This window comes from Sorghum bicolor, chromosome 10 (assembly GCF_000003195.3).
Source record: "Sorghum bicolor cultivar BTx623 chromosome 10, Sorghum_bicolor_NCBIv3, whole genome shotgun sequence".
NCBI classification, from domain to species: Eukaryota; Viridiplantae; Streptophyta; class Magnoliopsida; order Poales; family Poaceae; genus Sorghum; species Sorghum bicolor.
Genome location: NC_012879.2, coordinates 11795499 through 11813907, shown reverse-complemented (window position 1 = coordinate 11813907; position 18409 = coordinate 11795499). Strand labels below are relative to the sequence as shown.

General features: G+C 43.0%; 1 protein-coding gene and 1 long non-coding RNA gene across 10 annotated transcripts; both read right to left on the bottom strand.

Annotated features, from left to right (window-relative positions):
- Nucleotides 261-5894, bottom strand: LOC110431427. Of its 8 annotated transcripts, none has more exons than XM_021450549.1 (5): nucleotides 5484-5810; nucleotides 4969-5152; nucleotides 4823-4857; nucleotides 2845-2907; nucleotides 261-1395 (listed from the first exon to the last, which is right to left on the bottom strand). In XM_021450549.1, exon 5 carries the CDS (start codon nucleotides 1393-1395, stop codon nucleotides 580-582), a length of 816 nt encoding a protein of 271 aa, XP_021306224.1. In that variant the 5' UTR covers nucleotides 2845-2907; nucleotides 4823-4857; nucleotides 4969-5152; nucleotides 5484-5810; the 3' UTR covers nucleotides 261-579. The 8 variants fall into 8 exon arrangements, with proteins under 8 accessions (XP_021306224.1, XP_021306226.1, XP_021306228.1 ...); XM_021450551.1 differs by having other exon boundaries at nucleotides 4823-4854; XM_021450553.1 differs by lacking the exon at nucleotides 4823-4857 and having other exon boundaries at nucleotides 5484-5559; nucleotides 5679-5747.
- On the bottom strand, nucleotides 6538-14519 carry LOC110431428. 2 transcript variants are annotated; one of them, XR_002448916.1, is made up of 6 exons: nucleotides 14136-14519; nucleotides 13331-13406; nucleotides 10487-10893; nucleotides 7870-9193; nucleotides 7359-7755; nucleotides 6538-6719 (listed from the first exon to the last, which is right to left on the bottom strand). It is a non-coding gene; the product is annotated as an uncharacterized LOC110431428 (long non-coding RNA). The 2 variants fall into 2 exon arrangements; XR_002448915.1 differs by having other exon boundaries at nucleotides 7363-7755.

The window sequence follows — 18409 nt, the reverse complement described above, 5'->3', positions numbered from 1 at the left end:
TTTACAGATTCTGACATTATCTTGATCAAAAACAGGGGTAAAGCGAATCTGTTCTGTGTTCTAGTCTGCGCAATAGTCCCAGATTGTAACAAGGATATCTCCCAGACCCGAGCAGGTTTTGACATGGTTCCAGTTGCAAATGAGAGATACATCAGTCTAGTTTCCTCCACAAAAATTTCAGAGTTTTTGGACGTACCACTTAAGAGATAAAAGTTAAACATCACAGGCTGTTCCAGAAAAACAGCACAGCAACAGCAGAATATACCAACCCAACTAAGCATTCGATCAATAAACTTAAGATAACAGAAGTTTGTGGATAAATCCACAACCTTCCAGCAGTCATTACAAAGATTCGAATCATGAAAATACATAAACAAATTCAACGGACACATCAATTGTTCACAAACACTTCAACTCAACTGACACAACGGGACTACGAAATAAAACAACTATGGCATCCTAGGCCTATGGTGCGTCGCCGGAGATGCTAGGTGGTGCGGTCTTCTTCTTGTAGAGCGGTGGCAACTCAAGCTGCTCTGTAAGGCTGTCAACCATCTCTTGGAAGCGATCTAGGGAATCCTACTGGTCACGTAGCTCCTCCTGTAGATCATCATTGGCCATCTGCAGGACATGCATATGCCTAACAGTTGCATCCAATGGCGTGTCAACCTCCTGCGGGTTCTCGATGGACCAAGTACCAATAGTAGAATCATGGCGAGGGAGGAACTTGTACTGGTCTGCTGTCATGGCCTCATAGCGAAGGCCATGGTAGTGAGTGTACGCCATCTGGACGGCGTCCTCCATGCTGTCCTGTGCCTCAGCTCGCCTAGCAATGTGACCGTGAATGCTCTCTACCATATAGCTGTCATGTGCCTCATTCCCCACTGTGATGGTAAGATCCGACCTCCAGTATGTGGCCTCATAGGGGTGTGTGTACTCTGCACAGCAGTACCTGATGCCAATCTCCTTATCAGCATAGTAAGCATCCAACATCTCCCTAAGCAAGTTGTGGAAGTAGGCTGTCAGTGAAGGATACTTGTAGTGGATAGTGGTAGTCCATCCTGGGTCTTCTTCCTCAGGACCATCTAGAGGCACCACCTCTGGTACAGCAGGGGCAGCAGGTGCAACTGGTGGAGCTGGTGGTGTAGGTGCAGCAGGTGCCACTGGAACAGCTGGTGACGCGGGTGCAATGGGTGGAACAGGTGCAGCTGCTACAGGAGAGTCCATCCAGTTTTCATCATCATCATCCACCTCTGTCATCATCGTCGGATCCTCTTCCTCCATAGGGACAGTCTCGTCGTCGGAGATGTCCACCACTGGCTGGGACGACTGGGGCGTGAACTGAGAGATGTAGCTCCTGGTGCTGGCACGGCGAGACCTCGTGACAGGCGGCATCTATAAATTTAATTTTAAGATTAGATCAACATTTTAGCAATAGAATAAGTGATATAAACATAATAAATTTTATAAAATAACAAAAAGTAAGGTAGAAAGCATTAAATAAATAAAACAAAGATACTATATCAACCATTGCTACCTAGGCTTGCGTCCTACAGTCAACCTGGCTCTGATACCAATTTGTCACACCCAATTTCAAGGACGAAATTGAATGCATAAATTTATGTGCGCCCAGAGATCAATCATACACATAAGCCACAAATTAAATACCATCATCGCAGTGTTTACAACAAACGTAGTTATTACATCAGAGTCTGGTACAACAGCGAAAATATAAATAAGATAAACTAAGATAACTATTTCATGGCCCTCACACAGGGAAGGTCGACTGGTGAAGCACAAGCCTAATAGTCCTCCGGGTAGTCCTTATAGCTACCACCATCTGTTACCCATCCGGGATTTTATCCAAAGAAAAGAAATATACAAGCGTGAGTACATATCGTACCCCACAAGCATAGCATGAGGATTTATGAGGCTCAAACAGGCTAGACTAGGTTTACTGCATCAGCTTTTTAGTAGGTCAGTATTTTATCATTAATTACTATTAGTTTATGCTTAAGCTCCCAAATATCCCATATGATCAGTTATTAGAACCATAGTAAGTCATTATGTCACATTAAAGCATAATTATACATCATCATGTACCATAAAGCCATCAGTAACCAGTGTGAGTTTTCCGGGCCGCTCGTGACCGTGAGCATGGCTGTTATAACAGTTATACACTCTGCAGAGGTTTTGCACTTTCACCGTGAGTCGTGTTGCCCATATACCCGGGGTCCGTCGACCCCCAAACACTACCAAGGTGAGCGGGCAGGGTACACTACGAAGCCTTCCATAGGCCTATTCTAACCAGTTAGGGCCGCGAGGTTTCCTGGGCAGGCAGATGTAGAAAACCTCCCTTTTCTATGGCACATTTCCATCGCGGCTATACTCATAGAAACAGGAGCAGCACTACACCCAAAGTGGCAAGCCCCTCTTGCGCCCTTTCGGGTAACCTCTAACGAATTAGAAAAGATCCTATTACTGAGCTCAAGTCAGAGCCATGTGACTCTCCCGGTTGCACTGTAAGTCCCAACTTTTGCCGACAGATACGTCCTTACGGAGGGTCTAGGACAACATGACCAACGGTCATTTGTACCATAGCCCTATGTTCCATTTATCATAATCATGTTTAATCAATTAACCATGATTCCATCACTGATTTCAGATCATATATAATTGGAGTTAGAGCAGTAGCACTTCTACCCATATGCAATAAAAACCCTCGGAAACAAGGTAATTGTCATCAACAGCTAGGATGTCTTTATAGTTTGCAATATTATACACATGCAGGGTGAAATGCTTAAAAATGAGTAGGACAACAAAGTAGGCCCATGCTATACTTGCCTTGGTTCACGTACTCCTGCTGGTCCCCAAAGAGCTCCGGACTCCCGAAATACTCCTCACCGTCTGGGCTCGATCAACACATCACAATCATCACGCATACCAAGACAAACATGCAAGAGAATAATTCCTAAAGTTAGAATAGTACACCTGCAGTAAATAAATTAAATAAAAGTTTTCCAAAAATCATCTACGTGCTGCTGCGATCACATCAACGCGAAATTGACGAAAAACGGACTTACGACGCGAAAGTTACGCTTTTAACGGGATTTCAACAGCAATCTACGGACTTGTAATTAACTAGAAAATCTAACAGTGGTAAACCTAAACAACAGTGGTACCAACGTGAAGCTTACGAAATTACGAAACTAACGCAACTTGAACGGATCGATTCGGAGTTCAAACGACGATTTTATAGCTAAAACAATATGGTGGCAATTCTGTAAATAAAGCAGAGTCTAAACGAATTTAAATAAATGAATTAAATCCTGGAAATTCCCTCTGGCCGAGGACTGCGCGCGCAAAATCAAGATTTTTGAGGGACTCTTTAACAAAGTATCACATGAAGGGGTATTAAGCGATTCTAGCCGTTGGATCAAGCTTGAACGCGCTGGATTAAAAGAAAAATAAAAAAAGAGAGAGAGGAAGGGGACGGCAGCTACGGGAAGAACACGGTGGCCACCATGGCCGGCCGCAAGGAAGCTCGCCAGAGCAAGAGAATAAAGACCTACGGTGCATGGTTTTCGATTCCGTTTGCACTGGGAGAAAGAGGAGAGCGATGCGAGTCCGTTCCAAACCATAAACGCGGTCGAGGAGGTGGTTTCCGAGAAGGTTCACGGTGGCGCCATGGCCAGGAGTTCGCCGGAGTAGAGAAAAACACACTACGGTGGACGAAACTTCAATCCAAGAGCACGGGAGGCAAGAGGAGCTCACCGCGAACCCGACTACGCCGAGAGCAAGGGCTAGGACGGCTCGACGGCGGCGAGGATGCTCCTGTGCAACATACTAAAATGGGACACACGACGGCAGTTAGAGAGAGAACCGAGGCGAGAAAAATAAGAAGAAACTAGGCGATTTCGCGGGACCAAAACGGAGCTCGGCAAGGGGATTACGGGGGAAGAAGCTCGGCCAAACAAAAACTCCACCACGGCGGCGCTCGGAACTTCCCAATCAAGACAGAGAAAGGGAGGGGAAGGCAAAGTGGGTGAGGAGAACGGCTCGGGCGCACGGGGGGCTCTCCAACTTAAAGACCGAGGCGCGGGGGGGGGGAGATCGTGGGCGCGGAGGGCGGCTCGGCAGTTTGAGCTGAGAGAGAGAGAGAGAGAGAGGGAATCGGGGTGGGCAGTTGGGGAAGGAGATGCTGACAGACGGGCCCGGCCTGTAAGCGGGGAGAGAGAGAGAGGGGGAGGGGGAGCTGGCTGGGCCGTGGCCCAGGAAGGGGGCGCGGGGTTTGGGCCAAAATGGGCGAAAAGAAGAAAGCAGGAGAGAGAAAGGCTTTTTCCTTTTTATTTTCCAAACAAAATTTTCAAACTCTTTTCCAAATGAATTTTTGAATTCAAATTCCTTTCTTCAAAACCACTCATCACATAAAAGAAGTGCACCAGCATGTATGCAACAAAAATTATTATTCTAAACTTATATTAAATTTTAATTTCTCCAAATTTATTTATTTTCCTATATTGAAAATGCTCACAAAATAAATTCATTTAAATTCAATTCATCTATTTTAAATAAATAAAATTTTTGGGTGTTACATAGCTTTAGATCTATGATTTTCTATAATTAATTCAAATAATTCATAGCTACAGCTCCTATAATTATTTTGTTGGAGTAAAGCAAACATATATTATATATTCATTATGTATATATACTCATGTGGGGTCTAAGAAAATTAGATTTTTTTTTATAATTTTACTGTGATTTACTATGTTTTTTTAAAAATTCAGCCAAGTAATTAAAAAAAAGACAAAACCACTATTACGGTAGCAATCCTCCTCACTATCCCCAAAAGCCCTGCTACAAGAAACAAACAGATCGACAGTTAGGAGATAAAAAAAAACAAAGCAGAAGAGGCGACCGGAGACCAAAAAAAAAGGGTCCGTGGCAAAGGAGATGGAGAACACCGACCCAGAAGAGGTGACCAAGGTACTTCATGTGCAATCCAATCTTCTCTTGAATTCATCTCCACCTTTCTTTATTCATGTAATCTAGATTCAGTATAGAGTGCATCACCATTCCATTGCAAAATTGCGTGAAGTTTATGTTGATTTCATGAAGATCCCATCTACAAATATTTGTTTAGATCTGCAGCCTGGTAGTGCAAAAGAATCTAAAGTGGGATTAGTATCTGATAATTTCTTCAAGACATAGTCAAGTTTAGATACAGCACGAATTATAAACTCCACAAATTTGAAGGCAGAATCAATTGTTCTACCATTTATACCATGCTGATAATTTCAGACAATGGAAAAGAAAATTGCACATTTCAATTAGTGTAACTATTACTTATCGAAAATGCAATTTCTACTCCATATGTATGCAGTTAGGGAGAAAATGTACTTTAAGATAAAACCTACTACCACTACACCATCAGAACCACCAAGGAAATAATGAGACACAAGTACTGTTACACAAATACATACCTTTCTGCTGCCAGTTTTGGAGCCCATGTACCAGTGACCCTCTTTCTAGTTGTCTTGTTCTTTGAAAATGCAATTTCTACTCCATATGTATGCAGTTAGGGAGAAAATGTACTTTAAGATAAAACCTACTACCACTACACCATCAGAACCACCAAGGAAATAATGAGACACAAGTACTGTTACACAAATACATACCTTTCTGCTGCCAGTTTTTGTAATACCCGATTTTAAGAACAAAACCAGATATGCACCATATGTGAGTTTTAGAAGCCAAATCTCACATATAGCTACAAATAAGGGGTAATATCAAAAGACAATGCATAAATATATAACGTACTTAGTATAAAAGAGATAACCTTTAGTAACAAACAGCGGATAGATAACTCCAACTTTGGGTATTAACTTCACTGTACAGGATCTAACTGACTGGTTGATCACAAGCCCAAAATTTCTCCTGAGGGGAGTGGGGAAATAGCAAGAGTGAGTCCATGTCGAACTCCACAAGTATAGCAACTAGATTGTATAGATCCCACAATCTCATGATCAATGTGACATAAATAATGTAAAGCATTAAATAATAAATAATAAGCATATTTAACACACAAGATTCATCACCCTTAATGTAGATGTCCCCAAGGCCGCTCCTGACCGTGAGCTCGGCTAGTATACTAGTTTTAACACTCTGCAGAGGTTGTACATCTTTACCCATGAGTCATGATTTACCCTTTCGCCCGAGGTAGCTAGTCTCTTAACCCCCTTCCTAGGGAGGTCGGCAGGGATCACTATGAAGCCTTTCAAAAGTTCGTCTAACATGTTAGGGCCGCAAGGTTTCCTTCGCGAGCAGATATAGATACCCCCTTCCGAATGGCACAATGACGCGCAGCCTATACACATAGGGACAGAGGCTCGCACTATACCCGTGTCGGTTCAGCCCCTCTAGCGCCCTTTCGGGTAACCGCTAACAAGCTAAAAAAGGTCTTCATACTGAGCTAAAGCCAGAGCCATTATAGCCCTCATGGTTACACTGTTGTCCCGGGTGATCACGTACAGATAAATCATCAAGTTGCTAAAAAGTCATTTTTATCGTCTATTACTTAACATTAATCTAGTCACAGGATCATGGTCACAGAAATAAAATCCAAATGCTATACTTGCCTTAATCCAATTGCTCAATTCTCACACCATGAGCCTTCGGTCATCATCTTCTGATCATCATCACCCATAAACGGTTCTCGTCTACTCGTAGCAAGCACCACACAAAGGTAAACATACAAACAACAAACAAAACAACTAAGAACAATACACCATATAAGATAATAAATAACTAGTGCTACGAGGTCAGAAGAAACGCTAATAGCAGAACTATCGCTATAATAAACAGACTATCGTAACATTTATATTGTAAAAGAAAAACTACGAGCTTGATTAATAGAGCAAAACCATATGAAAGCATTAAGTCTAGATTATTCAAAATATAATTTAATTCAAAACTCAGATTGAATCTATTCATGTTTTATTTATAAACAATGCCGTATAATTTAGACAAGTTAAACTTATTTTTTTTAACAAAGGAAAAAAATAAACGTATGGGAACACCTAAGTGAGTATATTAAACGATCATGTTTAGACTAAACAATTTACAATGAAACATGTTTAATTTGGTATTTTCATATGCTGCTTTTATTTAGAAACGTGTTGCAAACTTATTAATCAAATTAATATTTAAATCATAAAATAGATAGACATGTGACATGCTGATCCTAAACACTAACACATAGATGCCGTAACACTAGCGCAACGCAACAAGATGGAACTAAGACAGAATTTAGATATGAAAACAGCAAAGGAATAAAGGTGGATAGATAAAAGGCTTACATACAAGAAAGCAAAAGTAGAGGATAAATTCTTCCAATAATGGCAATTACTTCTGCTGCAGCATGAGGGGATTTACTTGCTCGCGTATATGTATGCATGGCCTTTGTTTTCAGAATAGCAGGTGAAAGACGAACTTGCTTTGCTTGTGTACAGTACAGCAGATAGCACCGGCTTTCTTCGGCTTCATTAGAGAAAAGATTGCTGGACGTGTTGTTTCTAGTTAGCCAGTGGCAGCGGCAGGTGTCTCGACGATGCTTCAGGGGCATCACCTTGCTTCAGCATGAACGACCACAGTGGAGGACAAGGCTGGGTGTTGATTGTTGAAAGCGTTTACAGCCGAAGGTAGACAAGATGACCACGGCCGCTCGGCTTTGCACACTCCGACGGTGGATGGCAACTGTTGAAGAAGATCGGTCAGTGATTCTTGATGGAATAGCGCAGGTGAGAGAGAGAAAAATCAAGTGCGCCATTGGGAGAGGAACAACTGCTGATTTTCTTATTGCGATCTCACCTCCACGCGAACCTGACGGTGCCACAAAATTGAGGCGGCCACACATCTTCACTTGAGCAATAAACTCCCATGGTGAGTAGATGAGGATAAACCATGGATCAAGATCAACTCCGTGCCTGCTTGGCAAAACTTCTCCTGGGGACGACAATGCGAAGCGAGCCGGCGGCGGCGGGGATTTGAACGGCGCTTAGTGCGTGTTGGCTAGTTAGGGCTTGGGCGCTGCACGTTTCTGTGCGGGGAGCAAGAAGATACGATTCTTGACCAGGAAAACAACGTAGAGGCTTGGCTTTTATGCATGAGCAGAGAACACTCCAATGGCAGATCGACGAATAACTCAGCGGCGGCGGCGGCGGATTGCGTTGGGTACTGATGGATTCGATTAGAGTATTTAAGGGTTTAAAAGAAGATGCGTGGAGTAGCTTTGATATTTACAGTCGTGATCCAAGGAAAAGCACAAGAAGGAAAGCCAACGTCTGGTTTAGGAAGGAGAAAATTACGTCCTTCGAAAGATTATTTTTCTATTATATCATCACATAAAACATATGTACCAGCATGTATGCACAACAACGTTGCTAAACCCTATAATAAATTTTAATTTAAGGAAAAATTTTATTTTACTATATTTTCATGAGCACAGAAATACCAAATAAATTATTTTAGCTCTATTTTCAAAGAAGCAAAATTTATGGTGTTACAGTTTTGGAGCCCACCATGCAGCTGTAAATGATTACATTTTCACAATAAATAGATTACAATTTTTTTTGTAGTATGACAAAGACAAATAACAAAAATATGTTGGCACAAATCACAAATAACAATTTTTTCTATGGAAAGACAAGGACAAAAATGTTGTCTGTGCTGGCAAAAATCACATGTAACAAATTACAATCTTTTTTCTATACTATGACAAAGACAAATAGCTTAAATGTGTTGGCACAAATCATAAATAACAATTTTTTTCTATGAAAAGACAAGAACAAAAATTTGGTGTGGGCTTGCACAAATCACAATAAACAAAGCAAAAAATGTGTTACCACAAATCACAAGAAACATTTTTTTCTAGGAAAGGAAAAGGACAAAAATTTGGTGTGGACTTGCACAAATCACAATAAACAAAGGAATAGGTGTGTCAGCACAAATCACAAGAAACTACTAAAAACAAGCTGCTAAATGTTATGCACAAAGATTAACAATCACGAGAGCCAGGATAAGGAGCTTAGTGATGCATAGATTACCAGAGGGGACCACAAGGTGTTGGGACATCCATAGCTATGGATCCGCTGATGCACTGGGCAACTTGTCCTTCACCTACACTCAGAATGTACTGCACAACAAAAGAGAAAGAGAGTCACGTTCAGATACTGCAACAAGAATAGCAAATTAGCATGGTACGGCTATAATAAGCATCAATTGCACATGCTCAGAACTACAATTACAGTATTCAACAACTGCAATTTACATTATTGGTGTTTGCAATTATGTAACAGAGATTCAGTTAAAAACATAACTACAAAGGAGGATTGGTTTATCTATGGATTGCTCTTGGTTTAAATTTAAAATTGCATTTGTTCTGTGCCTCAGGATATCAAACTGAAACTCTGAACATGTTAAGCTCTCTCCGCCCTGATACTCTGAACATATCAATTTCTGTTTACTGTAATCACTAGCCTCATCCAATACATTTATTGGTAAGAGGTACTTGCTCCAATTCTTTTTCCATCTCTTTTGTTGTAAGATCAGAACACACTATTTTTTCTGCATGAGTTCATGTACAATATGAATATAGGTAGCTCAGTAGCAGCAAGGTGCTCTTTCCTATAAAAAAAGGTGCTCTTCCATGGACTTTCATTTAAAGACACCACAGTTTTGTTGAGATAGATGTATTTCTATGTATGTTTTGCAAATGGTTTAACCATTTGTTTTGTTTTGTTTCTTGTGGTTTATGAACAATCTACATGAAAGGTAGAGAACATTTTTTGAGGATAATACATGAAGCTACAGTGTGTTAGGAGTCTCGGCTCACAAACCAAAACGCTTTCCTATTTCTGTCATCTACCTAGACATGCCTTCTTATCAGATAAATATCCTATCAGAAAATGCTAGTAGTAATCATGTTATATTCCTATAATAAGATAACACCTTGCTATATGCAGGTTGTCAATTTCGGCTAGAAGTGTTTGGTTAAACTTGGTAGGGACAGATTGTAGGGTTCAGTTACATGAACTTTTAGGAATATGCCAATGAGCTAGAGGGTTGGGAAGTTACAAAATATCAATATTTGAAGATGGGATACTTATTTCAGGATGCATGATCTTTGTTTTATTGGTAAAGAATGTGCGATCCTTGGTCAGAATAAAATCTTTCTAGCCGCTTCTTCCCCGTTCTACCTCCTCCCTCTCCGTTTGAAACAATTATACCAACAGCCTCATCATGCAAAACCAGATCTACAGATCGACATTTAACTCAAAAAAACAATTGAGCTCACCCATAAAAAAGGGTCAGCAAGGCCAACTTAACTACGAATCCACTTCTTACAAGCAATCCAACCAAAACCACTAACAAAATCAAAGAGCACCAAATCGAATCAGCAGTGACAAGGGATTTTCAAGCAACAAACCTCAACGGAACATGCAGCGAACGCAGGTAGGTGCCGACTCAAGGAATGGCGGAGGCGATCGAGCCTCTGAATCAACGACGTGGAGGCTCCAACGCAGCTCAATTGGGAGGAGCACGGAGTTTGCTACAAGAGTCGCCGTCGCCGTCCTGCGACAAGCTCGAGAAATTCTGAAATGCCCGGTCCATTCGTGTTGGCAGGTCTGGCTTCCAGTGGATCACGTTCGTTTTCAATACAAACCCAACAGAGTGCACAGATCTTCAAGCTCCATCAACAGCGCCTGAAGCTAACAGAGATTTCAGGCGACTGCTCTATACCAAAATCTGCCTAAAATGTGGACCAGCAGACACCAATTCCACCAATGGCACACTCTCACCACAAACACTGAAGTAGGGTGACAGCTCACAAACCTTCAACAAGATTATTAGTTACAACTCATAAGAGATTGTTGTATGTGATGGAAATTTGACAATGGAAAAAGAAAAACAAAAGGCCAAGCAGAACTGAAATTGATCAGACAGCATAGCAATGCAGCAGCATTAATTAAAAATAATAAATACAACACCTAATAACACCATGTATCAGCAGAATGATCCAGGAAAGTAATACCAAAACCATAAACTTTTGTTCTCCAATTGTTAGCGAAGACAAACAAAGCAGAATCAACTCTGTTTATATACTTTACATGATGATCTGATGTGCATTCATGTCGCAATTCATAATAAACAGTTAAAACCTATTGGCAGAAGCCACAACCCACAGTCACTAGAGTTCTATTAGGAAGAAAAGTCTTCGTCGAGGTGAATTTGGGTGCCTATTTTCTTCTTAATATAAAGCCACATAATTCCTCCTAGACTGGTCCTTTTTTAAGAGGAACATATCCAGTAGACCAGAAGGGAATATATATTGTGAAGCACTCATGTAGTTACAGCAAACATACTCCTATAAATTTGAAAGACCCCCGTTTCTCAACGTGACTGGGCTGGGATCCACACCAAACCCACACCAAACCAAAATGTGCATGTGTTGTTTAATTAGCCCACTCCAGTCCACTCATCCATTCCCAGAAGCCAAACCAGCTTGCACCGTGACTTTCATCAGCCCGTAGCAAACCAAACCAGACATGGGCTCCGTGGGTTGAATCCGTTAAAATACATTTGCCAACCCAAATCAGACGTGAGGCTGTGCACCAACGCTATGTGCAGCAAGTTCACCAACGGCTGCTCATCGCCGGTGTAAATGTAGCGTCCGTCCACCAACACGCTGAGCCACGCCGAGGAGCCGCGGTGGCGTGTGACATGCACTGCTGCGCGGCACGGAGCAAGCAGTCCCGTGCGTGACCTTGTTTCTTAGCTTGTTGACATCAACATGACATCATGCTATGCTTTATGGTCATTTTCCTATAGAAAAAAAAATCTAGTAATACGATAGAAATACTAGTAGACATGGATTGGCTGCTGCTAGACCGTGGTGTGATGCTGGGTTGGAACCACGGCTTGAGCCCGTTAGCAAGCCAAAACACTAAGTCTAAAACCAAACCAACTAAACTACTCTAAGCAATAACTCAAACCGAACCAGCCCACCAGCCTGCTCAGCCCGTTTTCACCCAAATTGAATTGGCCCAACAAGAAAACCAAACCATAAAAACTGGTTCGAGCCCAAACCATTGTCAGGTTTACCGTTTCACAATTAGTCTCCCTGCTAGGAACAAAGTAGTGTTAATCCTAGAATGCCCTTGGCAAAGGAAAAAAGAAAAAGAAAAAGCAGCATAAAGACCACAACAGATCAATCCAAAAGCCGAATTTTAAATGATTAGACACAAATAAAAATCTCGGAGAGCACAGAAACTAATCAACTCTCATTTCAGATAATCCCAGAAACAATAGGGACTACACGTGCCGCAAGCCCATGACTAAAATAGTGGAATGGAACAAGGATCATGTGATGTGACAATGTGGCAATGCAGATGTAAACCCAGTAATGACTTACAAAGCAACAATTTACCATTCATTATTTGGGAATACATTATGTGACAATAGTGGGAAAGTTATATATAAAGACTGGATATTGCACATGTTAAACACCATAACTGCAGTAACTTAAATGTGCAATTTACTACCTATAAATGTGCAATCAAGAAATTGATACTAAACACGCCTTTTTTGTACAGTATATGCAACACACAGTTAACTGATGTGCGCTCCTACTATCCTACTATTCAAGAAAAATAGGTTCTCTGATCAAATCATGAATAGCTAGCCATCTGAAAATGAAGCGCAACGTGTGTCTTCAAGCAATATACAACAAAACAGATCATACTTATACATGTTTGTGTAAGCTATTTGCAGCAGTAAAGCATCGACAGAACAGCTAAACAGGAAGATACTAGCCTGTGCTAAAACAAAGGAAACTACTAGCGACTAATGGCCCAATCAGGCCAACACTATTAGGCCTTGTTAACCCAAAAACTTTTCAAGATTTCCCATCACATCGAATCTTGTAGCACATGCATGATGCATGAAACATTAAATATAGATAAAAAAATAACTAATTGCACAGTTCGTCTGTAATTTGCGAGATGAATCTTTTGAGCCTAATTAGTCCATGGTTGGACAATAATTACAAAATAAAAACGAAAGTGCTACAGTACCCAAAAACTTTTCATCTCCTCAACTAAACAAGGCCTTAGTCTCTGACAAGATTTTGCATAATGCAGCATACCCTGAAATTTGAAACATCAATATGGACAGCTGCAGTTTCAGGCTAATGTTCTTAGAATCTTAATTTCCTCTTTTTCTTTATATATTGGAATATAGACATCTAAGTAACTGAGAAAAAGGCACTCACAGGTCATTGAAGAATTGACAAGTTGCTGAAAATGCCTCTTTCAGATATCTTTATCATCTTGGCCACCACCGTTAGTCTGAAAAGACATATTCAACAACAAAATCAGAAAGTAACAAGAATATACAGTAACTCCAATCTCAAAATATCACAGAAAAAAAGGCACTCACAGGTCCCAGAAACCACAACGAGAGGAACACAAACTACACTAAAGTTTGGTTGGTAAAATAAAGCATCCAAAAATTTGGCTTGGCTAGATTAAGCAACAAGCAGGATAAATGTCTCCCCACCATTCTCTGCTGCCCAACGCCTTGCAGTTGCAAGGGTTGTTGCAGTACGGCAGAGGAGGGGGTAGCCCAGTCAATCTCACAACCATTTGGAAATTTAGGGAAATGATGATATCAGTTCAGTAAGGAAAACGTTCATACGGTACACAAGCAACATATATAAAGGTTTAAGAAATACAATTTCTGCTTCACGGCGTGCTTTTGCTAGCCGACAAAGCAGAATTCTGCAACTAAAAAGGGAGATCCCGCATCTGGAATGTCGCAAAAAGATCCCTCCTTCCAGAGGCCGTGGCAGCACGCGGAGACCTTCTGGAAACTTCCAGCCCATTCCCACCCACGGAATTTCCTTGTCTAGCAGCTTATAGAGTAATCGGCGAAAGCAACCGCGAAATGCTGTGACGGGGAAAAGCTCGCCTACAAACTGGCTAAATCCAGGCATCGAACCAACGATCTCCAGGTGGTAGCCGCGAGCGGCGGCAGCGCGACGGGCGGAGGTGGGTCTGGAGGACGCCCGTACTTACCTACGCAGATCTGGGGCCGTAGTTGAACAGCTCCACGCGGAGCTGATTCTGCTTGCCTCCTCCGGGGCCGGCGCCGACTTGGGCACGTCGGGGAGGGACGCGGAGGCGGAGGCGACGCCGCCGGCCATGGTAGAGGAGCGCGCGAGGGCGGAGAACCTAAAGTCTGCGGAAATTACCCGATACCCATTACCGTACCCGAATTACCCGGACCCGGATCCAAATTATCCGACCGAGCTACCCGATCCTAAATTCGGATAGCGATTTTGATTACCCGAAATTAGTTTAGGTAATTCAAGTAATATCCCCAGGTACCCGAATTACCCAAATATTTTTCTATATCTTTGTATTTATCATGTGTTGTTAGTTAACTTATCAATTTAATAGAACATAATTCTCTTTGTTTGAACAAGTGCTAGTAATATATTATTCTCTACTGTTGACACCGTTTTTGGGCACGTGTCCGGGATGGCAGGATAAGATGACAGTATGTGGTTTACAGGATGAGTTGCCGATGAGGATGGTTGCCGATAAAGGAGAGGTTGGACGTGACTAAGTTTACAGGTGATGATGTGTCTATGCCGATGACTATGATGAGGAGGTCTGCCGATGACCATGGCAAAAGAGTCTGCCGATGATACGGAGGGGGAGTCTGGAAGCTGCTGATCAGGTTGTGGAAGAGTTTCAATTTGTCACGAGGGATAGCTGAGTTATTTCCTTATTTGTTTAAGTCGTTTTGTATGCGGATTTCGTGTAATTTGGAATTCGAATTCTGGTCGTGTTTAGTTATAGCTCTTTGAGCAGGGTATAAATATGGACCCTAGGGCTTTGTAATGAGACATCTATCAATCAATCAAACACACGTTTTTACTCATATTCCAGCATCTACTTTTCGACGACTTCGTCATACTTTTTCCCTTTTATTACGAGTTCTTAGGAATTCGTCGACTTAAGCTCGGCGTGTTCTCAAGTTCCGCGTGAGTACCTCTTAGCCGTGACATCCGGGCGCATCGCTGTTGTCAGGACTAAAGTATTCGAGTTATCACCTTTGCTGATAGTAAGGTCAAATCAGCTGGCACGCCTTAACGTTCGAATTGGGTATTAGCCCTTTGTGTTTGCAGATCAGCTTTTGCACCAACACATCTTTTGGCACGCCCGGTGGGACAAGATTCAAGATCAAGATCAACATGTCGATCTCTGACTTCGATCAGGAGAACGTCATCCCCGTGACGGATGCCAATCTCAAGGATGAGCAGAAGCAAGCTATTGCCCAAGCCATGGAAGAATTCAAGCTGCAATGCCTGAGGTCTTTCAGCATAAACAGGAGCGGCGAGGTGATCCAGAAAGATGCATTGCCGGCACCATGGCAGGTTACCTTTGAAGCCAATCCTAGCAAGCTTCAAGATATGGTTGACAGTGCTATTAACCGAGCTTTGATCAACCAAGCTGGTGTACTGTCTAATACGGTTTTCAATGCCGTGGTAAGAACTTTCAAGGAAGGACAAATCCCACCAGATTATGTGGGTCCCTCTCATCATCAGCCAACGGCACCAGAGGTCACGGCTCCATCGGCTGCTTTGACGGCTGCAAGTGCACAATCTGTCGTCCCTCCAAGTACATCGGGAGCTACAGATGCACTATCTGTGCCGATGACAACTAACCCGCAGACTTCAGGTGGGCAGAATAAGCTGACTACAGATATGTTGGCATCGGCAATGTCAGGGTTGACTCTTCCTCCTAACTGGTGGGGTTATGGTATGCCTCCAGAATTGACGCCAGGTACATCGCAGATAACCGACATGAGGGGCAAGACTCCTATGACATCGGCGCTTCCCAATGTGCCGTTGAACCAGAGTCCCCGGTATACGACAACTATTACTGCAAGGCCTCACACTGGGAATCCTCAAGATTCAATGTTCCAGATGCCTAATGCATCGGTAGATTCAATGCTGATGCAACAGAGGTCTATGGCCCAGTCAGGGTATGTCAATTCAATGATGGTACCCAATTACCAATCATCGGCAGCGCCTATGCCGATGAACGCTAATAATGGATGGCTTGGACAGCAAGTCTTTCCACAATCGCCCCAACAAAGTTACCAGGCTACGGGGTTCTAGCAAGGACAGATCTATCCCGGATTCCAAAGTCAGGGGATCCCCAGCCAGCCAATGAATATTGGACAGCAACTCGGGGGACAGCAAGTCGGTGGACAGCAGTTTGGTGGTCCGCAGATTGGAGGACAGATGATCAATCCGATGCTCCGTGCAGATCACGTCCCGAACAGACACGTGGAGGTTCGCCACCAAGTGCCGGACCCGCAGCCGCCTCATCGGCAGGATGCCGATGCATATTGGGCCGATAAAATTGCTGAAGTAATGAGGGAACAATTTGGGATAAAACCCAAAGTCAACACTTACTCTTATCGGACACCGTATCCTCCTGCATATGATTTGATCCCGCTTCCACATCGGTACAAGGTACCAGATTTTACCAAATTTTCCGGGCAGGACGACACGTCAACCATGGAGCATGTCAACAGGTTCATCATTCAATGCGGAGAAGCTGGTAACAGGGACGAATTGAGGGTTCGTCTATTTTCATCATCATTATCTGGATCGGCCTTTACTTGGTTCATATCATTACCTCCCAACTCAGTGATTACTTGGGCCGATCTGGAGAAACAATTCCACAAATACTTCTTCCCCGGGGTTCATGAGAAGAAGATCACCGACTTGGTCAAGTTGAGACAGCGCAATGATGAATCAGTTGAAGGTTTCGTGCAGAGGATACGGGAAGTTAAGAATAAATGCTACAGTCTGGTTCTAGATGATCGGCAGCTAGCCGATTTGGCTTTCCAGGGTTTATTGCCACACATCAGGGATAAGTATGCTTCTCAGGAATTTGAAAGCTTAAGTCATTTGGTGCAGAGGATTTCTGATCAAGACGTCAAGCCTTTCGAGCCCAAAAGAGCATGGAACAAGAAAGTATCATTTGTTGATGAAGCAACGAGCTCCGATTCTGATGAGGAACCAGTCATCGGCTTGGCAGAGTGGGTCAAAAACAAGAAGCCGATGTCTTGTCCTTTTGGGCAGAAAGAACCAGAGAAGTTCGCTTTCGACACCGCTAAGGCCGATAAGATATTTGATTTTCTACTCCAGGAAGGTCAGATCAAGTTGTCTCCTAATCACGTGATCCCATCGGCTGAGGAGTTGAAGAGGATGAGATATTGCAAGTGGCATAATGCAACTTCTCATGACACTAATGAATGCAAAGTTTTCAGACAGCAGCTGCAATCGGCAATAGAGTCTGGGAGGATTAAGTTTGACAGTTCCAAGATTCAGAAGCCGATGAAGATAGACCAACACTCTTTCCCGACAAACATGTTGGATGCCAAGGGGAAGGCCAAGGTCTTAACATCGGAAACAGCCGAGAGAAGTGCATCGGTAGATCCTCAGCATCAAGTTACTACTGCCGATGCAAAAAGTAAGGGTTTAGTCCAGGAAGGAACCAGTTCGGGTAGGCCCCCTCGGTCTGGTATTGTTATAACTCATAGAAGACCTCGAGAGAACTGGCAGCAACGGGAAGATCGGTATCGGCGCCAGCAAGAAGATTATCGACGGGAGGAAGAAAGACGCCGACAGGAGTGGAATCGGCATAGAGATCATTAGAACTGCCCGTTCTTCATCCATTGTTGGGAGCAGAATATCAGGCTTCCTACTGTCAGAGACTACCCTGAGTGCAATGGTTATGATCGGTACGACAGGACTGATCGGGCGTTATCATGATGACAATCGGCGATTTGATGGGCCGATCAGAGGAAGAGCATCGGTTCATGATCGGCTGGGGGCAGGCTTAGCGTGCACGATAGGCTTGGTGATCGTGTCCAATGTTTTCCCAGGAACCAGGAAGAGCTCGAGGAGATGGCTAATGCACGAGTTCCCGATGAGTTTATATTTTGCAGGGATGCTAACACGTATCGTATGGAGTCAAGGGAGAACCGACGCCCGGCAGTAAGGCAAAAGCCACTCCCTCCATGGTGTCCTGAAGGGTTGACCAAGACACAGAAAAGGAGATTGCAGCGTGAAAGACAAGAGGAGCTAAACAAGGGCAAAAGTTCTGGTCAGTCTGGAGATCAGCAGCAATCAGATCCTAAGAAAGGAGGTCCATCGGCAGGAGTTAACATGGTCTTTATGTTACCGATGGAGTTTCTTGCACCATCTAGTGATGATGAGTTGGAATTTTCCGATCAGATAGCTCAGCTGGCTCTGGATCCGATG